The 26,438-nt window shown below is 43.4% G+C and overlaps 2 protein-coding genes across 4 annotated transcripts in view; one reads left to right on the top strand and one right to left on the bottom strand.

The window, feature by feature from the left end:
* Nucleotides 1-14,728, top strand: part of KIAA1328 (KIAA1328 ortholog) — a 180,801-nt gene extending 166,073 nt beyond the window's left edge. For all 3 annotated transcript variants that reach the window (XM_061477212.1, XM_061477211.1, XM_061477210.1), the window contains one exon: nucleotides 14,414-14,728. In XM_061477212.1, coding sequence (XP_061333196.1) covers nucleotides 14,414-14,630 — 217 coding nt within the window. In that variant the 3' untranslated portion in view covers nucleotides 14,631-14,728. The remainder of the gene's footprint in view (nucleotides 1-14,413) is intronic.
* Nucleotides 14,729-19,531: 4,803 nt separating this feature from the next.
* CELF4 (CUGBP Elav-like family member 4) overlaps nucleotides 19,532-26,438 on the bottom strand; it is a 747,879-nt gene continuing 740,972 nt past the window's right edge. Inside the window, exon 15 of the mRNA XM_061477215.1 lies at nucleotides 19,532-19,981. The gene's annotated coding sequence lies outside the window, so the exon portion shown is untranslated. The remainder of the gene's footprint in view (nucleotides 19,982-26,438) is intronic.

Raw genomic sequence — 26,438 nt, 5'->3', positions numbered from 1 at the left:
CTATGTCCCGTCAGTGCTGAGTCAAGAGGAAGCATCACCTCCCTCAATCTGCTGGCAGTCCTGGCCTTTGCTGGCTTATGTTCAGTTTTTTACCTACCAGGACAGTGAGTGTCCAGGTCCTGTTCTGCAAAGCTACTTTCTAGACAGTAAAATGTGGCATGTGCTGGTACTTGAGGCTATTCTCCACTCTCTTTCCCCATGCAGGACTTCAGGTTTCCCATTGTTGAATGTTGTGAGATTCTTGTGGGCCCATTTCTCCTGCCTGTTGATGTCCTTCTTTGTCCACTCTTTTGCCCTCCTCAGCCTCAAACATATTCAGAATAATAAGGGAGTGAGACATAGCATCAGTCTGTTGAGCAGTTCAGTGCCCTGCCTTATTTTGTAGTGTATCAGTGACCTTATGTAGTTTCTAACAGCAGCATGGACTGTCCACAGGTGTATGGTTATCGAAAAACAATCCTGCAGAGCCCGAGATCATCTTTGCTAGTTACTGCTGGGAATGAACAAACTAAAATTTCACTTCCCTGCCCATCTGTTCAGCAACCAAAAGCAGGTAATTTATCTCAGTGGGACACCTACCACCTGTGTAAATTCTTTGAAAGAGGTTGTTAGTGTGTGATGGCTACAGCCAAGGGACATCAGGCCTCAGCGCCTTGTACTCCGTGCTTTACTGCTGCTTTTTTCTGTAGGGTGCCTTCTAACTTTGTACTTGCACAGTGTCAAGCCTATTCAGTGCCTGTGTCCCTATGAAGCTTACAACAACTCTACCCGCTTTGCCACACGGCTCCTTGCCAGCAGTTGCCCCTCTTTGACATGCTAAACCAGGCACCACCGACATGCTGTACTTTTTTTTACAGCTACTGTTTTATCTCGGTGGCTCCTCTTGAATTATGTATCCTCATCTTTGATGTATGAAATCTCAGCTGATTTAAAGATTACCCCAGAGAGTTCAGCACACCTGGAAATGAATGGAGCAGCAGATAGTCCCAACCCTTCCACACAGAGTGCTGAGGAGGAAGTATTACAGCAGTTGGGTACTGGAATGCAATTTTTGTGAGAGCGTTGTTTCTTCATGTAAGGCCTGTGCCCAAGCAATCAATACCTTGGGGTGCCAGGTATTTGAGCTCAGTTGCAGTGTTTCTTCTCATACAAATTGGAGTAAGTTCTAATAAAGAGAGGCCAAAAGGGAGGTTGTGGGCTGTTTTCAGGCAAGGCATCAAGGGTTTCACTAGATAAGGTACCCAAAATTGTGTGTGTCTGTCTTTGAGAGATGCATGGAACAGAGCAAGTGAATGCAAATCTGGCTGAAAAGCAGTTGCTATCTGATGTGAGGGTTCTGTATAGCTATGAAGGAAAAAAAAAACAAGCAGCTGAGCATAAACTACATATAGTGTCAGCAAGATGCAGAATCATAAGGCTTGTAAAGCTTAAGTATTGCAGCATACTTCAGTTTCTTCAGTGAGTGTTGTGGTCACTCTGCTCCCTGCAGAAATTGGACTTCAGATGAGCTGCAAGATCCTATTCACCTGTCTTATGCTAACGTAGCTAGCGTAAAAGATGATGACGAGGTACCATGTCATTAGCATTAACTAAGTGATACCAATTAAAAGCTGAGAGCAACAAGCAGAGCTCAAGTTTGTGGTTTGCAGTGTGTCCAGAAAAATGTTTTTTTTTTGCAAGGCAAAGTATATCCATTCTCTATATTTTGGCTGTTACTATATCTTAATTTTAATCCTCTGGATTTCTAGGCAGTTTCAACCTATTAACTCCCCACCACACCATCCTGTAAAACATCCTTTTCTAACTCTCCTGCTGCACACTGAGGACACCAAGGCATTTTTTCCCCTAATAAGTGTTGTTTTCAGAATCAGGCATCTGACTGCTTTCTTCTTACTACATGGTGACTTCTTCCCTTTCTCTTTTCCTCCATGTTCCTTACCAAAGAACGGCTCGTACAAGCACAGGGGCTATCATCATGGCCTTGCTGTCACGGGGATCAGGAGCGGGGAGATGTGTGCATGTACATCTGGAGTGTAATTCTGACTGATGGGTTCTTACCATGTTTGCCAAGTCCATCCATCCAATTGTCTATTTCTGTTTTGAAGACCAAGCAACCATAAAGTTGAAAACCGTGTTGTATTTTTGGAATCTGAAATTTCAGACAATGCATTTATGAATTATTTATGGGGAATGTGTTTTCAGTAATGTGCAGCATAAAATGAAATGAATGCGTATCCATACTTGCCCTGAACTCTCCAAAGTACATGCTAATAAACAGAATGATAACCTACCATCACTTCTGCCCTTTAAGATTTACGGTGCAAGCACTTTTTTATGTGGTTTAATTCAAGTCAGTTTGTCAACTTAAAGCTCTAATGTTTTGTTTTAAAGTACAACTTGATGAGTGATTTTCTATTGCTTAAAGAAACCTAACAGCTTCTTCCCCCCTATTTCAACCAGAGTTAGTGTCTGTAAATTTTTCTAGTCATGCTGGCATACAGCCACTCTAAATTATGCTTTAATTCACAATTAGAAGAAAGTGGCAACTGTGCAGAGCAGCAAACCTTTCATTTAAAATGGCCATTATACAAGATCATGATTCTACAGAATGATTAAGATATTGAAGAATAATTAAGATATCTTTAGGGTTTTGGCCATTTAGAAGTGCTGGGCTTATTTAATTTTTTTTTTAAACCTCCCTGGAACAGCTTTTTCTATAATGACAGTAATACAGAACTCTCTATTATCACAACTTGGTGTTTACTGGTATCTGAATTGTCTAATGGTAACTTATTTTCACTGATATAGCTGACAGGGCACAGATAATTAAGAAACAGAAGAATCTGAGTGCTAGATTTTGCTATTAAACACTCCATGCCACAGCAGAAGAAATTAAGCTGACAAGCAGGAGAGGAAGAATCATATAGATCCACATGGAAGAGCTGGTGTTTAGGTACAGTAATTGACTGTATGTAAAATATTTCGCTAGGAGAGGAAAAAAAGAAAAGCATAAAATAAATTATTTCCAAGCATCTCATTTTGAGGGTGTAAAAAAGAGAGCTTGCAATATCTATTCACCCCGACACAACAAATGGCAGCAGGCAGGGAAGAAACCCAGCCCCAGTAAACCAGTGGCAGAACTTCCATTGGCTTCCACGGGGTCATGATTCCACCCCAATATATACTTAAAACTGCCGCAGTCCGATTTTGCTCCTCTGCTCAATGAGGTTTTAAATCTTGCATGGCTAGTAGCAGTTCTTGCCACAATGGTTAGAAAGTCAATGAAAGCTCACAGTTCAGTAGCTAAATGGCAAGTTAAGAAACTTTGGAATCATAAAATGGTTATAAGTGCTTGACCTAAAACTATACAGATCTCCCAGTGACTGTACAGTTGAAGCAAAAAGTTGATTTATTATTTGGCAGGCTGGGAATTTGGACTGAGCGTGTGAAGAAAGATGGATTGCTAATCCATGTAAATGGTGATGGTCTTTGCAAGCTCTGTGTGGTAGGGTTTTTTCCCTCCTAGGACATGCCTCTTGTTGTGTTGTTCTTACTTAGTACCCACAAAGTTGTAAACAGTGTACAGTGTGTAAGGTATTCCCAGCTTTGCTAAAAACACACAAGGAAATAGAGATGAAACAGGGAAAAGATGTCAAAACTGAAAAAAAAAAAAAAAGACTGTCAGAGAGGAGGAGCAGAGTTGCGCTGACTTACATATGCAACCCTTTGTCAGAGGCTTTAGTACATTACAAAAGAAAAAGCACAGTTTTAAAGGTGATTCATTGAATTAGAGTTTGCTTTGAGGGGCAAGATGCTTGGGGACAAACTTGTAAGATTAAAAATTGAGAAGAAAGGTTGTTAAGGAGGGAGAGTGGGGGGATGAGGTATGGCAGGAAAGATGATGACAGCTTAGTTTTGGCCCAGAACAATAAAGGGTGAAGATCTTGCTGAAGATGCGCTGTGATGACAGAGTGCTTAAAGGGAATAAAAGCTAAGCGTGCTCTGAAGTGCAAAGTTATTATGTAATATCACAGCAGAATCAGGGCCCCAGGTGCTGTACATACACCGAGGTTCATTTTCTGATCTGAAGGGCTTTCAGACTTGATGAGACAGAGATGGGTGTGGGAGGGGAGGGAAGGACAATACAAACAGAGTGATTGCAGAGGTGGTTGTTAAACTCTGTGGTAGTTCAGTGGTTCTGTAATTTCTTTCTTTTGTACTGAAACTTCATTCTAAATTATTCTTGTCACTGGCAGATCTGATTTAAAAGGTTTCTTTACTTACCAGAGCTTGTGTCTTTGTTCACCCTCCCCCTTGTAGAATTATTACAACTGCACTTATGCCAGTTCAGCTCCCTGCAGCCATACCTTAAAATAAATTATCTGGGGTGGGTATTTTTGCTGTTGTTGTTTTTATTTTAGCTACTAAAAGCACACAGAGAAAAGTATAAAATTAAGAAGCCCTTTCAGTTGTATTTGACAGGTTTGTAACATAGCAGCAGGGTCTGAGTAGAAGTCCAATAAGAAAATAATAGAAAAATCTTAGTTACCAGGAGCAAATAGGTAGGATAACTGAGGATTGGGAGCATTGAGATGGAAGTGCGGAAAGGTGAGGAAGGCGGGTGTTGGTCTCTGACAACTGAATAAGTGAAAATGGCCTGTTTGTGTAGCAAGGAGGAATGAGAACAGCAGTAACTCCTATTTCAGTAATGACAGCTGGTTGGGTGCTATCATAGGTGAAGCCAGGGTGAAAACTGAGGAAGAAAAATCTCTTACCAGCCCTGCCTTAGGGCAGAAGTTTTTTTAGATGCTGTTGCTGTATCTTTAGTGCATTGGCTCTGCTTGGTATGCAGGTGGCCAGGGGCAAACCAGCAATGCTCAGCCCCTTTCAAGACCAAATTCGCATTAGCTATTTACTGCTGTTTATCACACTAGGGAGGGAGAGTTGTCCCATAACGCTGCCAAGCACAGGTCATTTTGGTTAGCAAAGGCATGATGTTGCTACTCAATTCTGCTGCTTCTCTCCTGTGCGAAGGCTGTAATCTCAGGTGCCGTTTTCCACAAGATTTAGTGATAACTGTTAGTAACCCCACAAAATGAGGCATGGGGCTCATAGGTGTTGTAGGTCTTGCAACAAACAGCAGTGTGTTGTGGTGTGGTGTATCAATACATACAAATGAGAGAGGGACCTGCGGAGCCATGAAGCTGCAGCAAAAAGGCTGTTGTCACCTGAGTCTGTGCAGATAAGCATTGCGTGAGTGCTGGAGGGAGCTGATGTTCTCCCTGCTCCTGCGCAACCCCACCAGGTGAATATGATGCTCATTTCTCGGTGATCACTTCCTGGAAAGATACTGTCAAAGAATGGAGGAGCACGGCAAAAGCTGTTGGTATGCTAGAGGTATTGATTTACAAGGGAAGATTAACATATGTGTGGCTCAGATTGAGACTGGAGCAGAAGGTAGAGATGTAATATTGTTCAAATACTTTTGGAGTATTTGCACCGAAGAAGGAGACATTTCTTAGTACGATGCCAGATCTTTAGCTATAATTAATAGTGTGAAGCTGGGAGGAGGAAAATCCTCTGTGTTTATCTCTAGCTGACTATCAGAAACATGTTCTTGTTTGTGACACACACCTTTTCCTCTACCAAACTCCCAAGCAAAAATTCATGGAACATTTGTGGCACTTCCCATGCTCTCCTATTCTCCTCAGTTGTATGTTATAACTTTCCCACTGGACTTTGACTGACCTGTTTAGACTGTGTGCTCTTTTGGATGGCTCTTACAAGTGGTGGTAAAGTTGGTCCCCTTGATCCTGATCAAGGCCCTTTAGGTTATACCATAGCCTATAAATAAGTAATAATGTAATGATAGTGTTAGATATATTTGGCTGTGGAATGGCTTCCCAAAGAGAATAACGAGAGGCTGATTGTTAGCAACAAATGTGAGGAAGCACACTGTAGGGAACGGTTCTCTGTCAGCAGGGAGATGACTGGATGGTCTAATAAGTCTTTTCTTTCTCTAGGTTATGATTCTGTGAATACTGCCTCGGAGAGTTCTCTAAAAGTCTCTGATACTGTAAGCTCTCTATTATGTGGGTGTGGGTTTTACAGCACTCCAGGAGGCTCTTGCTAAGGACACTGTGTAAATATATTCTGTTTTACATTGTGTGATGTATTTTAAATAAAAGGCTTAGATCTTTTTTTAATTGCTTTGAAATATTCTGCAGTCTGATCTTTTTCTTTAAGAATTAAGAAACTTTTGAGATGCCTTTGGAAAATACAGACCCATTACAGGCAAGAAGTATGTCCTTACCTTGAGTTAGTTTAACTACATATATAGCACTGTTGAATTTGCCTCCTCCTGTATCCCACAGTGAAGTGTTTGCTCTGAGTCTCAGCCTGGATGAAAATAAAATGGGAGTCTTAGGCCAACTGGCACAATCTCTTTGTCTCTGTTTCTTAATTTAATCTTGTTCATTCTCTTGATGTTTTAACCTCAAGAATCACTCTTCTCTCTGTTCTTGTTTTGGTTTTGGCATCCTGAGAGTCAGTATGTGGGAATATCCCTCAGGAGTGTGTTTAGGTCACCGAAGATGCAGTTTGCACATGAAAGGCAGGGTCTGCTATCATAGAATTAACTAGATTGGAAAAGACGTTTAAGATCATGAAGTCCAACCATTAGCCCAGGACTGCCAAGTCCACCATTAACCCGTGTCACTAAGAGCCTCGTCTACTCATCCACCACTTCCCTGGGCAGCCTGTTCCAGTGCCTGAGCACCCTTTTGGTGAAGAAATTTCTTCTAATATCTGACCTCCCCTGGTGCATCTTGAGGCCATTTCCTCTTATCCTATCAATTGTTATTTGGGAGATGAGATTGACCCCATCTCACTGCAGCCTCCTTTCAGGCAGTTGTAGAGAGTGATAAGGTCCCCTTCTGAGCCTTCTCTTCTGCAAATTAACCCCCCCTTACACTCCGGCCCCTCAGCCGTTTCCCATCACACTTGTGCTTCAGACCCTTCTCCACCTCCATTGCCCTTCTCCGGCCCCATTCCAGCACCTCAACGTCTCTCTTGTAGTGAGGGGCACAGAACTGAACACAGGATTCGAGATGCAGCCTCACCAGTGCCCAGTGCAGGGGGATGATCACTGCCCTGGCCCTGCTGCCACACTATTGCTGGTACAGGCCAGGATGCTGTTGGCTTCTTGGCTGCCTGGGCACAAGCTGCTCATGTTCAGCTCCATCAGTCAGCACACCTAGGTCTCTTTTCATGAGCAGTTTCCAGCCACTCTTCTCCAAGCCTGGAGCGTTGCATGGGGTTGTTGTGGCCCAAGTGGAGGACCTGGATCTGATCCTGGTTGAACCTCATACCATTGACCACAGCCCATGGATCCAGCCTGTCCAGATACCTATGCAGAGCCTTCCTACCCTCCAGGAGATCAACACTTCCGCCTAACTTGGTGTTGTCTGCAAATGAGGGTGCACTTGATCCCCTCATCCAGATCATCAGTGAAGATATTAAACAACACTGGCCCTAACACTAGGCTGTGAGAGACACCACAAGTGACCAGTCACCACTAGATGTAACACCATTTACCACCATTCTTTGGGAGCTGGCTTGTGACCTTTCAGGGAATGAATGCAAAGTCAGCTGCTCTTTCTCAGCTTTCATTTGCTATCCAACTAGTCTCTTATGTTTGTTGGCATGTTTATCTCACGTGGGCTATACTCATACAGCTTGGAGGGAGGGAAGAAAGAATCTGAGACATCAGCTCAGACCTATGGATTGTGAGTCCAGAAATCTGGTGACACAAAGAGGATCCAGTGACATAGTGTTTGGATTTTCAGAAGTCCTTTGGCGAGGTTCCACACCAAAGGTTGTTAAAGAAACCATATTTCTGCAGGACTGCAGGAAAAGTCCTTATGGATTTACTGCTGATTAAATGATAGCAGGCAAAAATACTTAATATTCATTTTTCATGATGCAGAAGTGCGGTCCCCCTTTAGCTCACGGACCTGGTTCTTCATCGCTGACCTGGAGCAAGAAGTAAATAGCAAAATCTCCTGGGTGACATAGTAAATGTGGGTTATACTAAGTTCTTTCAGATAGTTGAATACCATGTCAATAGGAAGAAACTCCAAAAAGGCAGCAAAACTGAGTTAACGGAAATGTAATTTACTTTTGGTCTTACCTCTCATGAAAGACAGTGGAAGCTAGAGAAAGGTGCACAGGACAATTAATTTGATCAAGGAGAATGAAGCAGCTGCTATATAATGAGACCAAAAAGCTATGACTTTGGAGAGGAAAAGACTGAGTGAGAAAATGAGGGTTTGCAAAATTGTGGAGCTGGTGGATAAGTTGGATGTGGCACTGTTTTTCACCAGATCCCACCACATGGGAGTGGCTAACTGCAGTCAATTCTTGAAAAGCACTTGATGGCACTAACAGGGTTTCAGATTAAAAGAAAGCAAAAGTATGTCTTTCAGTAGTGATGAACTTCCTGTCACAGGACATTGTGGAAGCAGCAGATTGAGAAAGGAATAAGGCAAGTTTATGGACAACAGCTTGGTATATGGATGTTGAAAGGACAAAGCACGGAGGTGCCTCTATCATCCCTCATGCAATAATAGTGGATGCAAGAATAAAGATGGCAAAAAGTGGTTATGAGTATTTAATTTGGGTAGAGTTCTGCCCTTCACTCATAGAGCTTGCTTTAGCTCAGGGGTGGGGATCAATCATCTCAGCTGTTTTTTCCAAATAACCCCTGGTTGTATCACTAGTATGATCAAAATCAAAAAGGGATTTGATATGCCTTATAGTAACAATAAGCTTAGTTTCATTTTGTGTAGAATGGGTCTGTTCCCTACCCCTTGAATGTGTTTTTAGCTGTATTTAGCATTTCTAAAGTGCTTGGAGTCAGGCGGTGTTTTATGAATACAGAATAGCGTTAGGCTTTGTACTTAGGCACAATACTGTACCATATTTCAAAGCCAATTCATGTAACATTAGTAAATCACTTTGAACTTTATGTTGAAAATATAAGCAGTAGTATAAAAATAAACCTTTTTATTTCCTCTGGTATATACAGTTAAATAAAGTAAGCCTATACAGCTGCTAATCTCCAAAAATGTATTGCCAGTATGCTTTGTTGAAATGCCATCACCTTGCAGAAGAGACATTCTGTGTGTTTTGTACACATCTATGGTTGGAAAAATAAATTTTCAGAGACTGTAAATGAAAAGATATCTCTGAACATAGTGATCAAATAATATCTGACACTGCTTGTTTAAAGAAATATGCATATATCTCACCACCAGAATATTTATGACTCTAATAAGTTTAGTTATTTTGCCCTATGGGGAAATTCCTGCTCCTCCAAATATCAGACTTGTTTGGGGTTGTGCTGTTTTTTCATGAAGGAACAAATGATACTATTAGTTAAATGGGACTGCGCAATATGAAAATACAGAAGTGCAGCTTAAAAATTGAACAGCATGTAAGAAAAATAATATATTTTACCAGCAGTGGGAAATAGACAAACATTAAAAATTCAATGACATATCCCAAATATCTAAATAAATAAATAAACAAACATTGCTGTTCAACCAATTGATGTGAGAATGCTCGGTGGTTACCTTCAAGAGCACCATTCTCTCTAATATCCTGTGCAGTAATGAGTTCTGTGCATTACTTTTGCATAATCTGACCATTTTTTTTTTAGGTACTGTACGTTGTGGCACTGTCTGAACTCTGATTTCCTAGCAGGTTTTATTAGGAAGAATACCAAGTGGTTTCAGGTGATTTCTTAGCAACCATCCTGGGAATAAGTGGTCTTACGGTTCCCAGAGCAACAGCCACATTTGCTTGTTTGTCGTAAAAATGTGAAAGCCTTACTTCCCATTCAATTTGGAAACACAGTGCAAAGTAAAATGCACCTGTAGATGTTCAGAGTTGTGTTCCTGCTGCACAGGCAGTGAAACAGCAATACTGTGGAAGGAAGGATTTGGGTCTGTGCTAACTTGAGTTTATTTTCGTGCTGTTTTCCTCTTTAAAACGTGAACATTTAATGAGGTGCTCTGAATTGTAATGCTTTATGATGTTTCCTGTTACTTTAGTGATGGACTACAAAACTCCTTTATATTATAGAATCATAGAATGGTTTGGGTTGGAAAGGACCTTAAGATCATCCAGTTCCAACCCCCTGCTATAAGCAGGGATGCCTCACACTAGACCATGTTGTCCAAGGCTCTGTCCAACCTGGCCTTGAACACTGCCAGGGATGGAGCATTCACCAGTTCTTTGAGCAGCCTGTTCCAGTGCCTCACTACCCTCAAAGGGAAGAACTTGTCCTTATATCTAACCTGAACTTCCCCTATTTCAGTTTAACTCATTACCTCTTGTTCTATCACTACAATCTCTGACGAAGAGTCCCTCTCAGGCATCCTTGTAGGCCCCCTTCAGATATTAAGAGTTTGTAAATGCTATTAGACAGTTATTTAAGTAGGAGCCAATGCTGAAAGTTTCTAATAAAATCTCCAAAAGCGCTTTAGTGGCAGAGGAGCCAAATTTCCAACAACCTGTATTAATTGTACAGAGGAGAGAAAGGGAATACTGTAACAGCACTGTGCAATGCCTGGCCAGGATGGACTTAACCACCCAGCTCACAATTCTGCACTGACCCAGTTACGCTGGCTTGATCCCAGTGGTACCTACCTCTCAGTTCATTACGGCTCCTCTCTGAGCAGTATTTGGAGTTTTACCTTCTACATTAAAATTAAAGGTCAAGCTTCTTCACTGAGAGAAGAGCTTCAAAGCTTACCTTGGTCTCTGTACTCCCATCTCTGTCCTATTGTTCATGGCCCTGCCTTCCTCATGCTTTGTACACTAATTCTTTTTGTCCCTTCTCCAGGTGGAATTTTTGGAGACTTTATGATACTTTCACTGAACTTGAGCTGTCCACATAGTTAGACTTCTAACCCAAACCTGTAGGCTTTGCAAGTTTTCTTCTCCCATGATGAAACATGCAGACTTTCAAGCTTATGAAAGTTAGATGAGAAAATATACATGGGGGAAGTTTCAAAACCAGGCTTAGAAAAGAGATTGTTTACCAGTCTGTTATGGAGGTGCTCACTGACTTTCCAGTACATTGGAAAATGTTCCAAAAAGCTGAATACAGACTGAATTACCACATCCTTAAAGGGACACATGGCCCCCTCATTTTGCTGCTGTTGAGGGGGGAGAAAAAATTGAAGAAAATATGTGTAAGCACCTAGCACAGATGGAACATTTGCTTGCTTGCTTGAACCAATACATGAGGGATTTCTCTGTGTGGCTTAACGTACAGTACTGGTACTTCTATGGAATGTTTGGGGAGTTTTTCTCCTTGGGAACCATGAGCAATAAGAGGGCAGCCTTGGCTGTTAATTTGCATTAAAAGAACATTGGGTATTCAAACAGCCAAGTTTGCCAGATCAGTTTTCCCATTTGACACACTCTGACTCTTGGGTGCCTGATCCTGCAGCTTTGACTTCACTAAAGCCATTACATGTCGTATTAATAATAATAATAATGAAGCCTGGCTTTACTTATGCATTTATTCAAATCGTGCAAGGAATACATATCCTGGTTTCAGAGAAAGTTGCATTTCAGGATTTGAGCATTCTGACTGTGTCTCTTTAAATATTTGGATACGAATAAATGGTGAGAAAATTATCTTTGCAAGCTTCAAACCATTCTAAGTCTACTGTGTTGCCTCCAGCCACATGCTGTCTGATGCTGCCTAGACAAACCAGGGCAAACCATTATCATGGGATTAAACACTAAATACCTGCAAGGAGCATTCTCTTTATCAGATAGCGCTCTGTTAGCAGAGTTCATTCACTTTATTGCATATATAACTGTGGTGTCAAATAGACTGATTTACAACACCTGGTCTTTTACATAATCTTTGCTATTTGCTGTGCTTGTAATCTGCCAAATCATTTAGCCTTCCTGATAGCAGAAATGCTGTAAAACTTAGATAAACTTGCAGAAGAAATGAACTCGAAGGTACTGCTGAAATCTAGGGCCTGCACGTTTGCTGTAAATGCACTGGCTGGTTTGGTTTCCCCGTACCTAATCTGTGATTGAATGTGGCTGCTAGAGAAATTGAAATTTTATGATAGCACTAAAGTCAGAGGAGATAAGCATTTGTATGCTAGACTAGATTAATCTAAAAAGAAGTTTTAGGTGTGGCTAATGAAACCAGCGAATGTGTTAACTGGGTTTCTTCGGGGTTCAAAGCATCTGTGTATATCTATATAGAGTCTAGTCCAAAACTTTCTCTACGTGAGAAGTCTAATATAGCTATGTGATAGTTCTCACTATCAGTGCGGCTTACTCCATCTTAGGTTAGGGATATCTTTAAGGAGCCTTAGTTTTTAGAGGGTACTTTCTGAATACTAATACAGGCAACAGACCACTCTAAAACGGGCTTGCTTGGGTGCCTAAAACCCCTGTGTCCTTCTGAAATGATTAGGGTGACTGTGAGGCATTATGTAGGGTTAGCCACTTACACAGTCCAACTGAAACAAAACAAAGCTGTGGTTTCTTTGGTTTGAATCACACATTTTTGGTGATGGGGGTTGATTTCAATAGACAGATAATAGGAAGACATGTAGACAAGCTTTAAAAAGTGAAAAAGAAATCAGCAAAATGGGTTTCTGATTGGGTAAAATGCAAGTTAGTACATCCAAGGGAAAATAAAACAATCTATAGATAGTCAAATAGAGGAGAGAGCCCTGTGCGACAGTAGTGTTGAGTCAGGCTGTGTTAGAAATGATGCTGACCATCAGATTGGAAGAAACTGTAAGAACTGAAGGAAATGTAAGAGCTGGCTTTTGCAAGCAATCATAGCATGACTCCAGTGGTTGGCATTAGCATCAATATTATCCCATCAGCACAACAGTACCACCTCCTTTGAGCTGAGGAAGTATATCAGTGTCTCAGACATAACTGAGTTACCTTGTCATGGCCAGTTTTTCTGATGATGCTGGGACATACTAGTCACTACTGGAGCTAATGAAGGATATTTTGCACAGAGTTGCTAACTTGAAGGTAGAAGTCTTTTTGCCTGCTGGTGCTGCTTCATGATGCTATTGGACAGCACAAGTGTTAACTCTGCCTCTGGGAGATATGTTGGCCACTGCTAATCTTCCACATCAGTAAATTGATGTGAATGTTTGTACTGAAGAATTTTTCATCTCATCTGAGTTGAGGAACCTACCCAGCTGTCTCTAATTGTTTAGCCTTCCTAGGCTCCCACTGTCCTGAAGGGAAAAACAGAGGGTTTTCTCGAAGCAGGAAACTGCTTGAGATGTTTCCTCATGCTGTGGATGAACTCCTTCTGCTTACAAGAGAGGGACCCCATGGAAACCAGCCAGTTACACTGATATTTTAGGTTGGTGAAGCATGTTCCCTGCATGTAATTTATTGAATGTGTGAATTATTTCAGAGTTGTGAACATTGGGCAGGTTGGTGCTAACAACAGGGTGGAACTTCAGGGTAAAACTCTTGAGTGATAGCTCTTAGACTGGAGAGCAGAATCCCTGGGGAAACAGTGGAAATGGTATTGTTTAAGACATTTAAAGTTAGACAGGAGAAAATATATTGTAATGATCTGTCCTGTGCTGGTATTTAGATCAGGTTTTGTCTTGTGTGAATATTAATAGGAAGTCTCTATCTGAAGTAACTACCATTATTCAGCATGCGTTACCACGTAACACTGGCTTGCAACCTTCCCCCACATCCGTACTCCCACTTACAGGACAGCCTGAATAATGTTTAGCACCAGTGCTTTTTCTCTTGGTGCCTCAAGTGTTGATTTTGTATTGCCTTGCTTAGATTATATTCCTTCAGTGCTTCCACCAAACAGACTCCGTATAGTGCACAGAGATTTACAGGAAGCACGTGTGGTTTGTGGCAATAATAATAAAATCTCCTGCTGTTTTCAAATCCCTGAGAAACTAAATCAAGTGTAGAGGTCTATTCAAAAAAGTGCAGCATGTGAATAAGTCACTTTACCATTACTTGTGTGGGTCTGCCTTGTACCTGTTCAGTGTATTTCACTGTCATATCTCTGAAGTCTGTCCTCAGTCTCTGGAGTGCGACTAAGACATTACACACCTCAAATGGAAAAGCTGATGAAACAACTTAAAATAACCTGAGCACCCATGCTTTGCTCGCCTCTTTTTTCACTACCTCTGTGTTGGTATTCCTCATAGGAACCCATACAGCAAAATTGGTTCTGTGCTAGTGGCCCCCATCAGACAAATCTAGGTCTAGTCTGAATTACAAAAGTGGGAAGACTGGATTGAATTCCTGTGTAGTGCTGTGATGCTTAATGGAGCTCCATTTTCTTGGTGTGTTTCTGTAGGTGCAAAGACTGTCTTCTTAAAATGGTTGAAGCAATGAATCCAATATCTGCCTCAGGACACCTTTGCAGAGAATCTTATGACAGGAACAAAATGCACACGCCTCATCGTGTGAGCCACAGGCCATCATCGTCTTGGTACCAGACCCCTTGCAGCCCCAGAAGCAGAGCGGATGAGCTGGAGGAGAGCCGGCTCCTCGAGGAGATTTTCTTCATTTGACATGCCTCATTGGTCTTTAATTTTTATGTCTTTTTAGGACCTCTTTATTGCTGATTTGTTTGTGTTAAAGTGCCATCTTTAAATTATTTGAGTGACAACTGTTTGTCTTTTCTCTTCTAAAGCATAGCTGATTAGCATCCAGTTTCATTTTGGATTTAGTGATGATGGTGCTAGAACGTTGTTGGGGTAGACCAGTCAGAAAGCGTTAACTTTTTTTTTCCTGAATCTTTCATGTGCCAAGGTAATCATTCTAAAATATGAATTTTTTAATCTACAACATTTTCTAATAGGTTGAAGTCATAGTTTTGCCAGCCTCATATGAGAAGTATATTTCATTATCGATTTTTACCTCTGAAGCAGTTTGCAAGAACTGCCTAACATTCAAGAACCAGTAGGTTCAAAGTAGATTATTTTCTAATTAAACAAGTCTGTTTCAAACCTGGCATATTATATTATAGATGTACAAGCACTTTAGTACTTTTTTTCCAGTGACTTTATTATCTGCTTTTTCTGTCAGCATTCTGATATTTAAGACTCGGGGGTTTTAGGGGATATGTTGTTATCTCAACTATACAGTGTCTAATAACATTAATAGAAGAGTTGCAGGTTGATGTACTACCCATCTGTTTGAACTACGTTCCTCTTTACATCAGTGCTGTTTGACAGAGTTTATGTGCTGGGTAACCTAACCCAGAAATAGTAGAACACAGTCAGACATTGTAGTGGTCCAAAACTTATCTGATGTAATTTTCAAGATAAAATATATTATAGTGGTAGTATAAGAACAGTCTTAAGACATTTTCACTAATTTGCACTATTTTGATCCTGTACCCAGGCTCCATTGTAAATAAGACAAATCAGTAATTATTTCCACTAGCGGCTCACAATGCACATTTCCCTGATGGCTTTAATTATTCATGCTGTATCTATTTCAGTTTATTTAAATGCACTTCCATCTACTGCATGTACTTGGTTATTTAAAGAAATGTGCCGAATTGGTAAAAATGACTGCAGATTACAGGATTAATGATCATTTTCTGCACAATGCAGTGTTCATATTTTATTGTAACAGTAGCCATCGGCATGTGTTCCTAGAAATATGAGGCTAAAATACTCATTTTGCACAGTAAAATTGCAGCAAGGGAAAGGTAGAATTGAGCCAGTATGGGCAAGTTCTAGGCCATTTGCTCCCAAACACCACGTCGTGGGCCACTACAGCTTTACTGAGAGTCTCTTTAGGCAACCCAGCTTATCTTAATGGCAGTGAGTTGCTGTACCAGTCCTTGGGGTATTGCTGCTGCCTGCCTCGTACACTCTTACTCCTGTTTGGTGCTCTGCAAGGAGCTTGCAAGGCTCGCCAATGAGACCCGCAGTGCATCTCTGATGAGAGCATCAGTGCAGGATATGTAGCATGTGCCCCTGGCAGCACTGTGCTCTTACAGCAATGAAACAAAAGGAGAATGAGGGGGAAGATGAACCTCAAGTTACTCTGAGCTGCTTTGTTCAGGCCCAGTCTTAATCACAAATTAGGTGATAGCCTTTTTGTGCATCCCAGCTGAGTATTAAAAGCTGGTTGGGGGAGTTTAAAGAAAGGAAGCAGCATTGCTGGGCCAGAAAATGACTACTGTGGGAAGGCCCTACTTGGTCTGTCCTGCTGTCAGTGGAGTATTAGAGTTCTTTTGAATATGCCCATTTGCTGTTGAATGTTGCCCTCTCGCGAAGGCACATGTTTCTGCTTAAAGCCCCAAAGGTGTATTCAGTGCCCTGACCCAAGTATAGCAGGTGGGGAAGTAGGTTTTCTCATTCTGCTGTGTAAGTAGTCTGCTTCTTTAAAAGGGCAGGGAAAAGGAAGGGAAAGAAGAGGAAAATGTACAAGAAGCAGCAGAAAAACTGTAAAACCATGAAGAAATGCCATCGCATAGATCTGAGGGTTTGGGGTTGATTTATGTGTTTTTTAGTTTTGTTCAGTGAATGGTGATGTTGTTGAGGTTTGGCATTTATAAAGAAAGAGTTCTCTGATTTCAGTCCAATTGCTATTCTTTTTTCCAGTTTGACTGAAACTTTAATTGCCTTTTCTAACAAGTGCTAACTGATCTTTTGAAACAGCAAAAAATACATGTATATCTCTTGAAAGGTGCCTTTGTGTACCCCGTCGAGAACACTGTGTGGGAACATTCTGTTCTTTGGTTCTTTGTGGGTGCCAATATTTAACTGCTTTAGAATTCCTTATGCTCCATTTTGTTCATTAACAATTCTAATTCCGAGGGTAACTTTTGTCTTGAATCTATATTTTGGTAGTAACTCTTTTTAAAAGGACATTGTCAGGGTTGCGGACTCCATGCACAAAGTGCTGTCCATCAGTCAGAGCTACATGGGAGGCATACTTTACTGAGCAGAGGTTTCTAGAATTAAGATGGTTGAAGTGTCTAGTGGGTAAAGACTTGCATGTTTTAAGTTTCTGTGTGATGTGGATGAAGAAACAAAAGCTATTAATTTGGTAGACCCTATGAAAAGTCATTTTTTATAATGCTGGCTCTTGCTCTAGTTATCAGCAGTACATTAGGTACAGTGTTTAGCAGTCAGTGCAAGCAGAGATATTTTGCCATGAGGCACTACAAAGTTGAAGTTATTAAAACATTTATAGCCTTAGAAAAAAAAATCAATGATTGTCAAATAGGAAAGGACAAAATCAGTAGCTGGGATTGGGAGGGGAATTGTTTTCCATCTGCTAAAACAGTAGAGGAAATGCAAAAATTAAACTAGCAAAAGCAATCACTTGACAGTGTCCTTTTAAGTTTAAGCCCCTATATTAGGAAGCTGCCACTGGGGAGTTAGTGCAGCCATAGCTTGTTGTCCAGAGTGTTGCAGTTAATATGCTTCAGCTACACATCGGGCTGTGTTCTACATGACTTCTGCTGAGGCTCCTACCCGTGCCTTCACTTCGTGTTCTTCCCGAGTGGCTCATACACGCACCCCTGCTGTGTGTTTGTGTAGTCATTGCTTGTGTGACCTCGTGTGCCGTGAACCTATAGCAATCACACCCTTCCATTTCTAGCCACTTCAGTCTTGCTGTTGAATCCCATCTTGAGCATATATTTATGTATGTATGTAAGGTCTTAATCTAATAAATTATCTGCAAATTTCATTTCTTCTTCTAGAGTTTTATTTCATGTATATTCTGGTTTGTTTTGTCAAACTCAGATGTCAGTTCTGCCATTGACAGTATGTTCCACTTTCCACATCATCTCGCTATATATGTTGTGAATCTCCAGTTTGCTAATACAGATGAGGAAATCATTTTCTCATTGTGTTCAGGACATGGGTTTTGCTGTGATGAGGAGCAAGACTTCTTTTGGATCAGGAAGTGGATGAGAGGTCTCAGAATACCAAAGAGAGCCAGCATCATGGTTTGGGACAAAAAGGTGAAATTAAAGAGTAAGGAAGAAGAGATGGAGGTAAAGGCAAGAAAGGACAAGAATGCAAGGCAACAAGCTGTACCAAAGGATGATAGAAGGTTGAGAGGAGCTGAGCCAAATGGTAGAGATGAGATAGTAAGTCAGTGAAGAAGAATTTTGTGCTTATATCCCAAAGTGAAAAATATCTTCAAGCAATGATTCCCATAAGGGGCCTATGACTCCCCACTCCTTTTCCAGATCATCTTCCTGCATTTGGAGAGCTACTGTCCAATGGATACCTGGTAAATGAGGGAAAGAAGAAAATTACCTAGCTTCAGCTGCTCCTCTATTGAGTAGCTAAGACAGGGAGGACAGAGCACAAGGAGGGTAATAAAGCAGAATCCAGGTATAATCCAGGCATAATCCAGGCATGGACTGAATTTAGCTGCTAGCAAGGGATGTTGTTGTGGACATAGGTGACAGAAGAATGTGAGACTGGATATAGGAAGAATCTGAATAAGGGAGAAACAAGCAAAAGAAAATTTGTAGTAACCCAATGAGCTGTGGATGTTTGCTGTTAAGGAATGAGAGGAAAGGGCTTAGCTATGCTTGAGAAAGATTGAGCCTGAGATATCTAAAAGATATCCTTGAAAGCACACATGAGCCCGGGGTTAAACTCTGAAAGTTGTAGAAGAGATTTTCTGAGATATGACCTGCAGGCAGCGTTTGAATTTGTACCGTCTGAGGGGGATGGAGCACAGCCAGGTTGGTTGGAAACCTCCTTTTTCACCGTTACCAAATTTATGAAATTGCGTGCTAATTAGTGTATGATTTATAAATTTACATAACTGCGCTCTACATGAGACAGCACAGAATATCAAATGAGGTAATTTAAACCCTGCTCTGGCTTGGTGCCTCTCCTCTGGATAATGCCTCTCCCAGTCCGTAGCTGCTCCTGCATCTCTTGAAGGCCTATCTGCGCACAGTGACAATAATACAACATTGTGGATCCATGTATCTGTAGGAAAACAGGCTACCTTGAGCACCTCTGCCATGGTTGTGTGGCAGAGTTTTCAGTGTGATCTTTGGGGAGGATGAAGCCCAGGTCAGATCTGGGAGCCCAAGTCAGCTGAAAAAGAGCAAGAAACCCAACTTGGTCTGGTAAGTGTTGGTGCTTGATGTGATAAGGAGCTTGTTGGAGGTTGGTGACTCCCCAAGTTGTTCACAGGGATGTAACTGCATTACAACTGCAGCAAAATGATGGGGACATGGGAGAACTGGATTTAATTCCCAGCTCTGTGGAAGCCACTTTGCCTCCCTCAGTAGCATCCTTTGGGTTCTGCTGGTGAAGCGTGTTTACTACCGCATCTCAGAGGGGCTGTGACTTTGCTATTACTGTATGCAGCAGAAGCTGTTGGACATACCCAGGAACAATTTGCCTATGGACCGTAAGCTGCAAGAGCAGAGGCACATCAGCCAGTCGTTCCTATCTAAAGGCTGAAACTCTCAGACTTCTTCATCTATTTTCAGGCTTGAAGGGGTCATTCTAGGCACTAGGGGACTAAACTGGAGAAGCTTGGAAGTCAGTGACATGTGAGGACCTGATGTACATGAGGTGAGAGATGCCCACACGGTCCCACAGACAAACCAATCCACAAGTGGCTGTGGGAGCCATACATTACCAGCTTCCTTGATTCAGGAGTCAGCCTGTGTATGTGACAAAAAAAACCCTCTATTCACTCATAACATTCAATACCAGTCTCAAAATGTAAGTTCATTCTTTCTGGGCTCCTGTCTGAAGTCAGAAGGAAAGTGAAAAAGTGGAAAACAATATCTTTCCTGGTTGTTTACGGGCAACTCAAAACCTTGCAGTGCAGATCGGATCAAAGCCATTGTCCAAACACAAAGTCTCACGAGTTTAAACGACAATGTGGGACCTCCTCTCCTCTGCTGGACCTGGTAAGGAAGGAAAGGACAAGATGAATTAACAGGCACAAAAGCTGATTTATTCTCAAGTTAGAGCTGACAGTGAGAAAGTTGCATTAAAACTTTAACAGCACCTTGTAACAAGTCTGTCAGCATTAACCATCTCTGCTGCCACGAAACTGCCTTATTTTGAGGCTGAGTTTGTCTGACTTTACTTTCCAGCTGCTGGATTTCATTGTGCCTTTGGAAACAGGATGCAAGGTTCCCCTGCTGTCAGTACCCCAAGCACAGAGATAAATTCAGCTCAGCCTTCTCTTTACCGAGATGGAACCCTTTACACCTTGCATCCTAATGTTTGTTTTCCAGCCCCTGGATTATTTTGGGGGCCTGTTTCTGAGCTTTCTCCACCATTTATGCATCTCAGAGTGTTTACACTGGAGCAGAAAGCCCAGTTCCAGGTGCTGTTGCTGTGAATGGTGCAGTGTGGCCTCATTCTGCACAGCATTTCCCTTTCGATGCTTCCAGGAGCCGTGTTTGGAGGTGTTAGGCGGGGTACTTGGTCTTGTTGTAGTTCTGTTTCTTGGAAGCAGAAAGTCTGCGAGTGAAACCAGGAGACCCCGTTATTTGGAAGAGTTGAGGAGGAAGAAATGATGTGAAGTAGAAATACCAAGCAGGAAAAATGCTAAGATTGAGAGATTCAATTTGGGATGGAGCATGAACCTGGGGCGTAGCATCTGTGAACTCAGCCACCTTGAAAACAATGTGAACGATACATGCTTGATGGAATGGGGGAGACCCAGACAGCACAAACTCTCTGAAAGGGAAAAGTGAACAAAGCACGAGGCGATGGTGTCTGATAGCAACAAAAACAGGTAAGAAGGCTCTCGAGCTGCAGGTGAGGAGGTGATGATAATGCAGGGGAAATGGCTCCTTGTCAGTGGGTCTGGTGCCCCTCTATTTTCAATAGAGCCTTCAGCACAGGGATCTCATTACCAGAGAGTTTACTGGCAGATTGGAGGGATTTCAGTGAGGAGTAATAAAAGTGATCAGGGACTGCTAGAATTGACATAATGAGGAAACAAGATGAGAACAGTCAGATATTTATAGCTTGGGTGAGAGAGACAATTAAAAGATGGGGTGGGAGATGGACTGGGTAACCTCAAAGCCTTGTCTGCTTCTAATAATTTCTCGTCATCTGCTGTACAGAGGACTTGAATTTACCAAGGCTGTCAATCTGACTCCTAACAGCCCTAACTTCACATGTTGAAAAGCTCAGGTGGGTGTTCTGTGGCTGTATTGACACTGTCAGAATGTCACTGGTACTGTACTTTGTGTGAAGAAAAAATAGTCATCAGCCATGCTGTGGGGAAAAATTGACACACTGACAGTAAAGGGAAAGAAATTAGACCTTCATAAAGCAAAAAGGCATAGCAGACCGTGCTGAGAGCAGGGCTGATTGGGAAGGGCTCCCAGGTTGTGATGCTGACCTTTTCTTGCTTGGTCCATGCAGAAGGAGCAAGTGTGAGCTGCCTTCCCTGCGGGGTCAGCGCTGGTGGCACCCAGCTGTGCACCCACTGGTGGCACCCACTGCTTCCCAACAGGCACAGATGTAAACAGATGTGCACAGGCTGCTGTACCTGACTGCTGCTGAGCCCCAGGGGTGGCTCTTGGGGCAAGCTCTGTGCCAGCCACAATCCCGATGGTCTCACTGATGGCTATGGTCATGCGTGGGGTTTCGCTTACCTCTCTGCTGCCCCTGTGCAGCCCCTTGGCATGGGCTCGCCCATGGGGATTCCTGCACCTGCATGCAGGCTTCTGTTCACACACAGCTTTTCCATGCCTATAGCTCCCCTGTAGCTTTGCACAAACCCACTAAATACGTGTTCTTGCATGCATCCTGCAAACGTGAGCAGCTGTTGCATTGTTCTTACCGAGATGGAGACCACTAAGAAGAGGGAAGGTATAACATGCTATATAATCACACAGCAGCTTTTGATGAGGGTTATTTAAAGCCTTAGACTCGGACCATGGCTGTCTGAATGCTCCCCAGCACTGCAGAGCAGAGAGCGCCAGGTTTGCTCTGGACATGAGAGACCGCAGCGGAGCTGGAGGCAGCCAAGCTGGAGACATCTCAGTTCCTGCAGTCGAATTAAAACACCGCTACCAAAAGCAATGGGTCTGTGCGTGTTAGAGGCACTTGGGGAAATACCAGAGCGGCGTTTGTTGAGTCTGGTGGCGGAGTAGCCGCCCTGTTTTAATGATACCTGTGTGCAAAGGCCACAGCTGCTTCCATCCATTTCACATGAGTCTGACTTTCACAGAGCAGACATAGCCTAGGGTGGTGGAAGGGAGAGAAAGGTGACCAGAAAAAAATAACCCATCCATTTCTCACTACTTTCCGCATCCTTCTGAGCTGTGATACGGGGCTCTAGCTAAGCAACAGTAATCTTATTCAGCATACTGTTGATTTAAGCCTCTTGGATTTATATAACTTTGGAAATGGTAAACTATATTAATTTGCTGTGTTTTCAAGAAAAAATTATTTATGAGAGACATTTTTAACTCAAGTGCCAGGAGCTTTAAATCATTATAATAAATTCATGCTATTCAGTGTTTCTTACATTGTAATAAATTTGTTTTAAACATGAATGAGGAGATCCATGATTTCTTTAATATACTGTTATGTATTTCCTTTCAAAATGACACAGCTCACTATATCAAGTGGGAGAATAATAGTGAGAGATTTACAGTACTTAAGAATAACACAGCCTGGGAATGTGACATGTGAACCAACACAGGGCAGGGGGCTGGAGAGAGCAGGGAGCCCACCACTGCTCCCAGTGGCACAGCCAGGAGTTATACCAGTGGCAACAGGTCAATACCGGTGCGCAAAAGAGAACTGGGTGGAAAGCTCCCCACAGGGTGGGAATCGCAGTGCAACCTTATATTCATAGGATGGTTTGGGTTGGAAGGGACCTTACAGCTCATCCAGTTCCAACCCCTGCCACGGGCAGGGACACCTTCCACTAGAGCAGATTGCTCCAAGCCCGGTCCAACCTGGCCTTGAACACTGCCAGGGATGGGGCAGCCACAGCTTCTCTGGGCACCCTGTGCCAGCACCTCAGCACCCTCACAGGGGAGAGCTTCTGCCTAAGAGCTCATCTCAATCTCCTCTCTGTCAGGTTGAAGCTATTCCCCCTTGTCCTGTCCCTACAGGCCCTTGTCCCAAGCCCCTCTCCAGGTTGCTTGTAGCCCGTTAAGGCACTGGGAGCTGCTCTTAGGTCTCCCTGGAGCCTGCTCTTCTCCAGGCTGCACCAGCCCATTTCCCATGCAGCACACAATCAAAACACCCAAAAGGTGATGCAGAACATCCTCTGTGAGCTGGGCGGGTGGCTGCTGAACTGCTTCCTCACTGGAGCACGACCTGAGCCAGGGCTTGCTTCCCAGCCCGGGGACATCCTCCCCTTCCTGACCTCCTTCTCCCACGGTCCTCATCATACACAATGGGGTATGTGTAGCAGATCCCACCAGCACGCTGATGTGTGGCGAGGAAGTGTCAGTTAAGCAGAGGTAAGATAAATTCCAGTCTCTGTTGTTAATCCTTGACCCCTCATTAAACCTCTGCTGGCGTAGCTGCTTGCTGCTACACACATGGATGGCTGCGAGTGCAAGAGGATAAACCCTGTGGCTGGCTTTGCATCAAGTCCTCCCGGCATCACAGGCGACCTGATGGGCATGGAGTCAGCCTCACTGATGCCAGTGTCTGTGGTAGGAGACAAATTGCTTCTGCAGCACAGTTGTGGCTACCTTGGAAAGAGGGACCCCTCTGCCCCATGGAAACAGCTGCTGAGTGCTTGTGTCCCAGCCACTGCATCTCACTATGGAGCACTGGATGAACGGGATCTCATGTTTGCCATGATCTTGGGATTGGGGTTGACAAAACATCACAGCACCTAAAATATCTAATGAGAGTGATTACCCTCCCTGAGACACCTAAATCCTTCCAGCTCCCCAGTGCACAGCTTTGATGCGGAGAAATGAGGAATTTTGCAGTGCCATCCCACTGTGCTGTGAAAATCTGACCCTCCAGGACACCCATGCATGGAGACACGAGCATTTCCCTGGATTGAAAGAGTTAAAGGGTCCTTGGTGGATGTGGCTGCAGCAGGGGGTAATTAAACAATGCTGGTTCTGTGGTGGGGGGCATAGCCCTGCTGCTGCCCCTCTTCTGGCTGCAGGTGAGATGTAGGACACCCACGGAGCTCATCCGCACAGGGATGGGGATGGCAGAGCACAGAGGATGTCCATGGGCTGCCACATCACGAGGCTGGGAGGCTCAGGAGAGGGGAGGAGGGGACGAGAGAGGGCCCTGCGTGCTCACAGAAGTGATGGCAGGACCTCATCTGTCAGCACAGAAAAATGTCTGGCCAATAAACTTGCCAAACGTCCCTAATAAAGGGCTGGATGTGTTATCATGTAGAATGGTTTTATAGGGGATGGCCATAAAACGTGCACATTGCCCTTTAAAATGCCAGGACAAGGATTGATTCCAGCAGGGCGGAGGGAGAGGAGGAGGGGGAACGAGGCTAATTGGAAAAGGGGGATAAATCCAGGGGCTCGTGTCTCCGCTGCGGGTCCCCAGGGTGTCAGGAAGCAGTAACAGAGCAGGAGGAGTCACTGCATTGCTAGCTGTGCCTGGACCTGGGCTTCCCCACTCTCTGCCCTCCACCCTGCGTGTCCTTTCTGGCTCAGTCCAGCCCTGCTTTTGCTCCTGATACCCAGCCCAGGGGAAGCTGTGGAGATACCTCCATCACCCTCTCTGCTGGTTCCTCCTCCTCCTGCTTCTCTTTTAATCCAAGGGGTCTAGCACCCACTTTCCTCCTTCTCCTCAGTTCTGGTAGATGTGTTCCTGCCTGCCCCATCGTCAGCTCATCTCTCCCTCTCTGCCTTGTGAATCCACCTCATCGTTTCCTGCCTGTGGAAGTCTACCACTGAGAGAGGAACCAGACGGCAGCAGCTTTGGGTCCCCTTATACATGGACAGCGAGTATCTCACCCTGGGGATGCAGGAGCCTGTGTGTGCTCTGGGCTCTGCTTGAATAAACAGGAGAGGGAGAGCTGGAAGAAAGTCTGGGGTGTGTTTATTAGTGATCAATAGATTTATTGTACTCAAGCTCACTTTTAATGCTGCAGAAAACAGGCAGTGATTTCACTTAATAAATGTAGACAGTCTTGCAGAGCTACACCACCATCTATTCTGCTGGACAATTTCTGTACAACAGGACTGCATGTGATGCAGTGCCCAGTGTTACCTGCAGCTGAGGCTCATTGGCTACAGTGGACAGAGAGGCCTGCCTGTGGTTTCCTTGTTTTAATTTCCCTGATCAGGGATGTGGGGCAGCAAACCCCATGAGATCTGGTACAAGAAGTATAAACAGACTTCTAATTAAAGTCACTGAAGGTGGAGTGGATTTGGGCACTGGGTGAGAGGCGGGCAGGTATTGGAGAGGTAGAACAAGAAAGAGTCAAGAAAAGTCAGGTTTGTTGGTATGTGCCAGATCTCACTTGTCTGCCTACTCCGTGCATGTGGTGCCGCCCAGTTTCCAATGTGCAGTGGCCTTGGCAGTCCCCATTGGAGCTGGTAGTGGTTTTTGTGGACAGGAGGGGTGGTGCCGGCTGTGTGCTTGGGCTGGCAGCATGTCTCTTTGTCCTGAAAACCCTCCTTGGCCACCCTTGGTGACCAAACACAAAGCTGGTTTTCACTTCCATCAGGAGTACAAAACATGGTGACACTTTACCCATCAAAGTTGGAGGTGAGTCAATATATGTGCACCAACATGATTAGCGGAGGTCATGTATCGTGAATATGGATGAGAGAACACTTCACTATTCAACTGGTTCTTCAGAAAAGCAGATGATGTGAAAAGCAGCCAAAGCTGACCGTCTCACTGGACTCCCTCGTGCCATGGCCTCACTTCATGCTGGAGCAGGTTAGCTTCATTCAGCTGAGCAGATTCAGAAGTGGCAGAGGCCATGAGTTCTCCAAGTGCTCAGATCCATGTGTTTAAATCTTGTTTCACAGTCATGACATTCAGACCAACGTCCAGGCTCCTGAAGTCTGGATTTGCTGCTCTGCTACATTCTGGCTCAGGCCCATCTCTGCTATACCCACCATGGTGAATTTTTCATTGAACACAGTTTTAGGTCTGGATTTCTAATTAAACTTAAAGGCTGGTAAATTTTGCTAAGAACATTTTTCTGGCTCCATTCCTGAGCATTTGGTCTATTCAACTAGTACGTGGTGTTTTGCAGATCCTATTGTATGTTACATTGCCACCCACAAGTATGAAAAAATATGTGATTTAGAAAAGTACTAATACCTTTGACATCTTGTTTTTGCTTTTATGATCACACTTCAGAGTTTTTTTTCAATGTTAGAGCTGTAAACTTGTGAGGCAGGTGGGAATCTCATCCTACCACTTGACTGC

This window comes from Pezoporus flaviventris, unplaced genomic scaffold (genome assembly GCF_033815535.1).
Source record: "Pezoporus flaviventris isolate CSIRO_AGI_PZ_B2104156 unplaced genomic scaffold, CSIRO_AGI_Pfla_v1 ptg000100l, whole genome shotgun sequence".
NCBI lineage: Eukaryota > Metazoa > Chordata > Aves > Psittaciformes > Psittacidae > Pezoporus > Pezoporus flaviventris.
The sequence above is the reverse complement of the archived record's forward strand: the minus strand, read 5'-3'. Positions and strand labels throughout refer to the sequence as shown.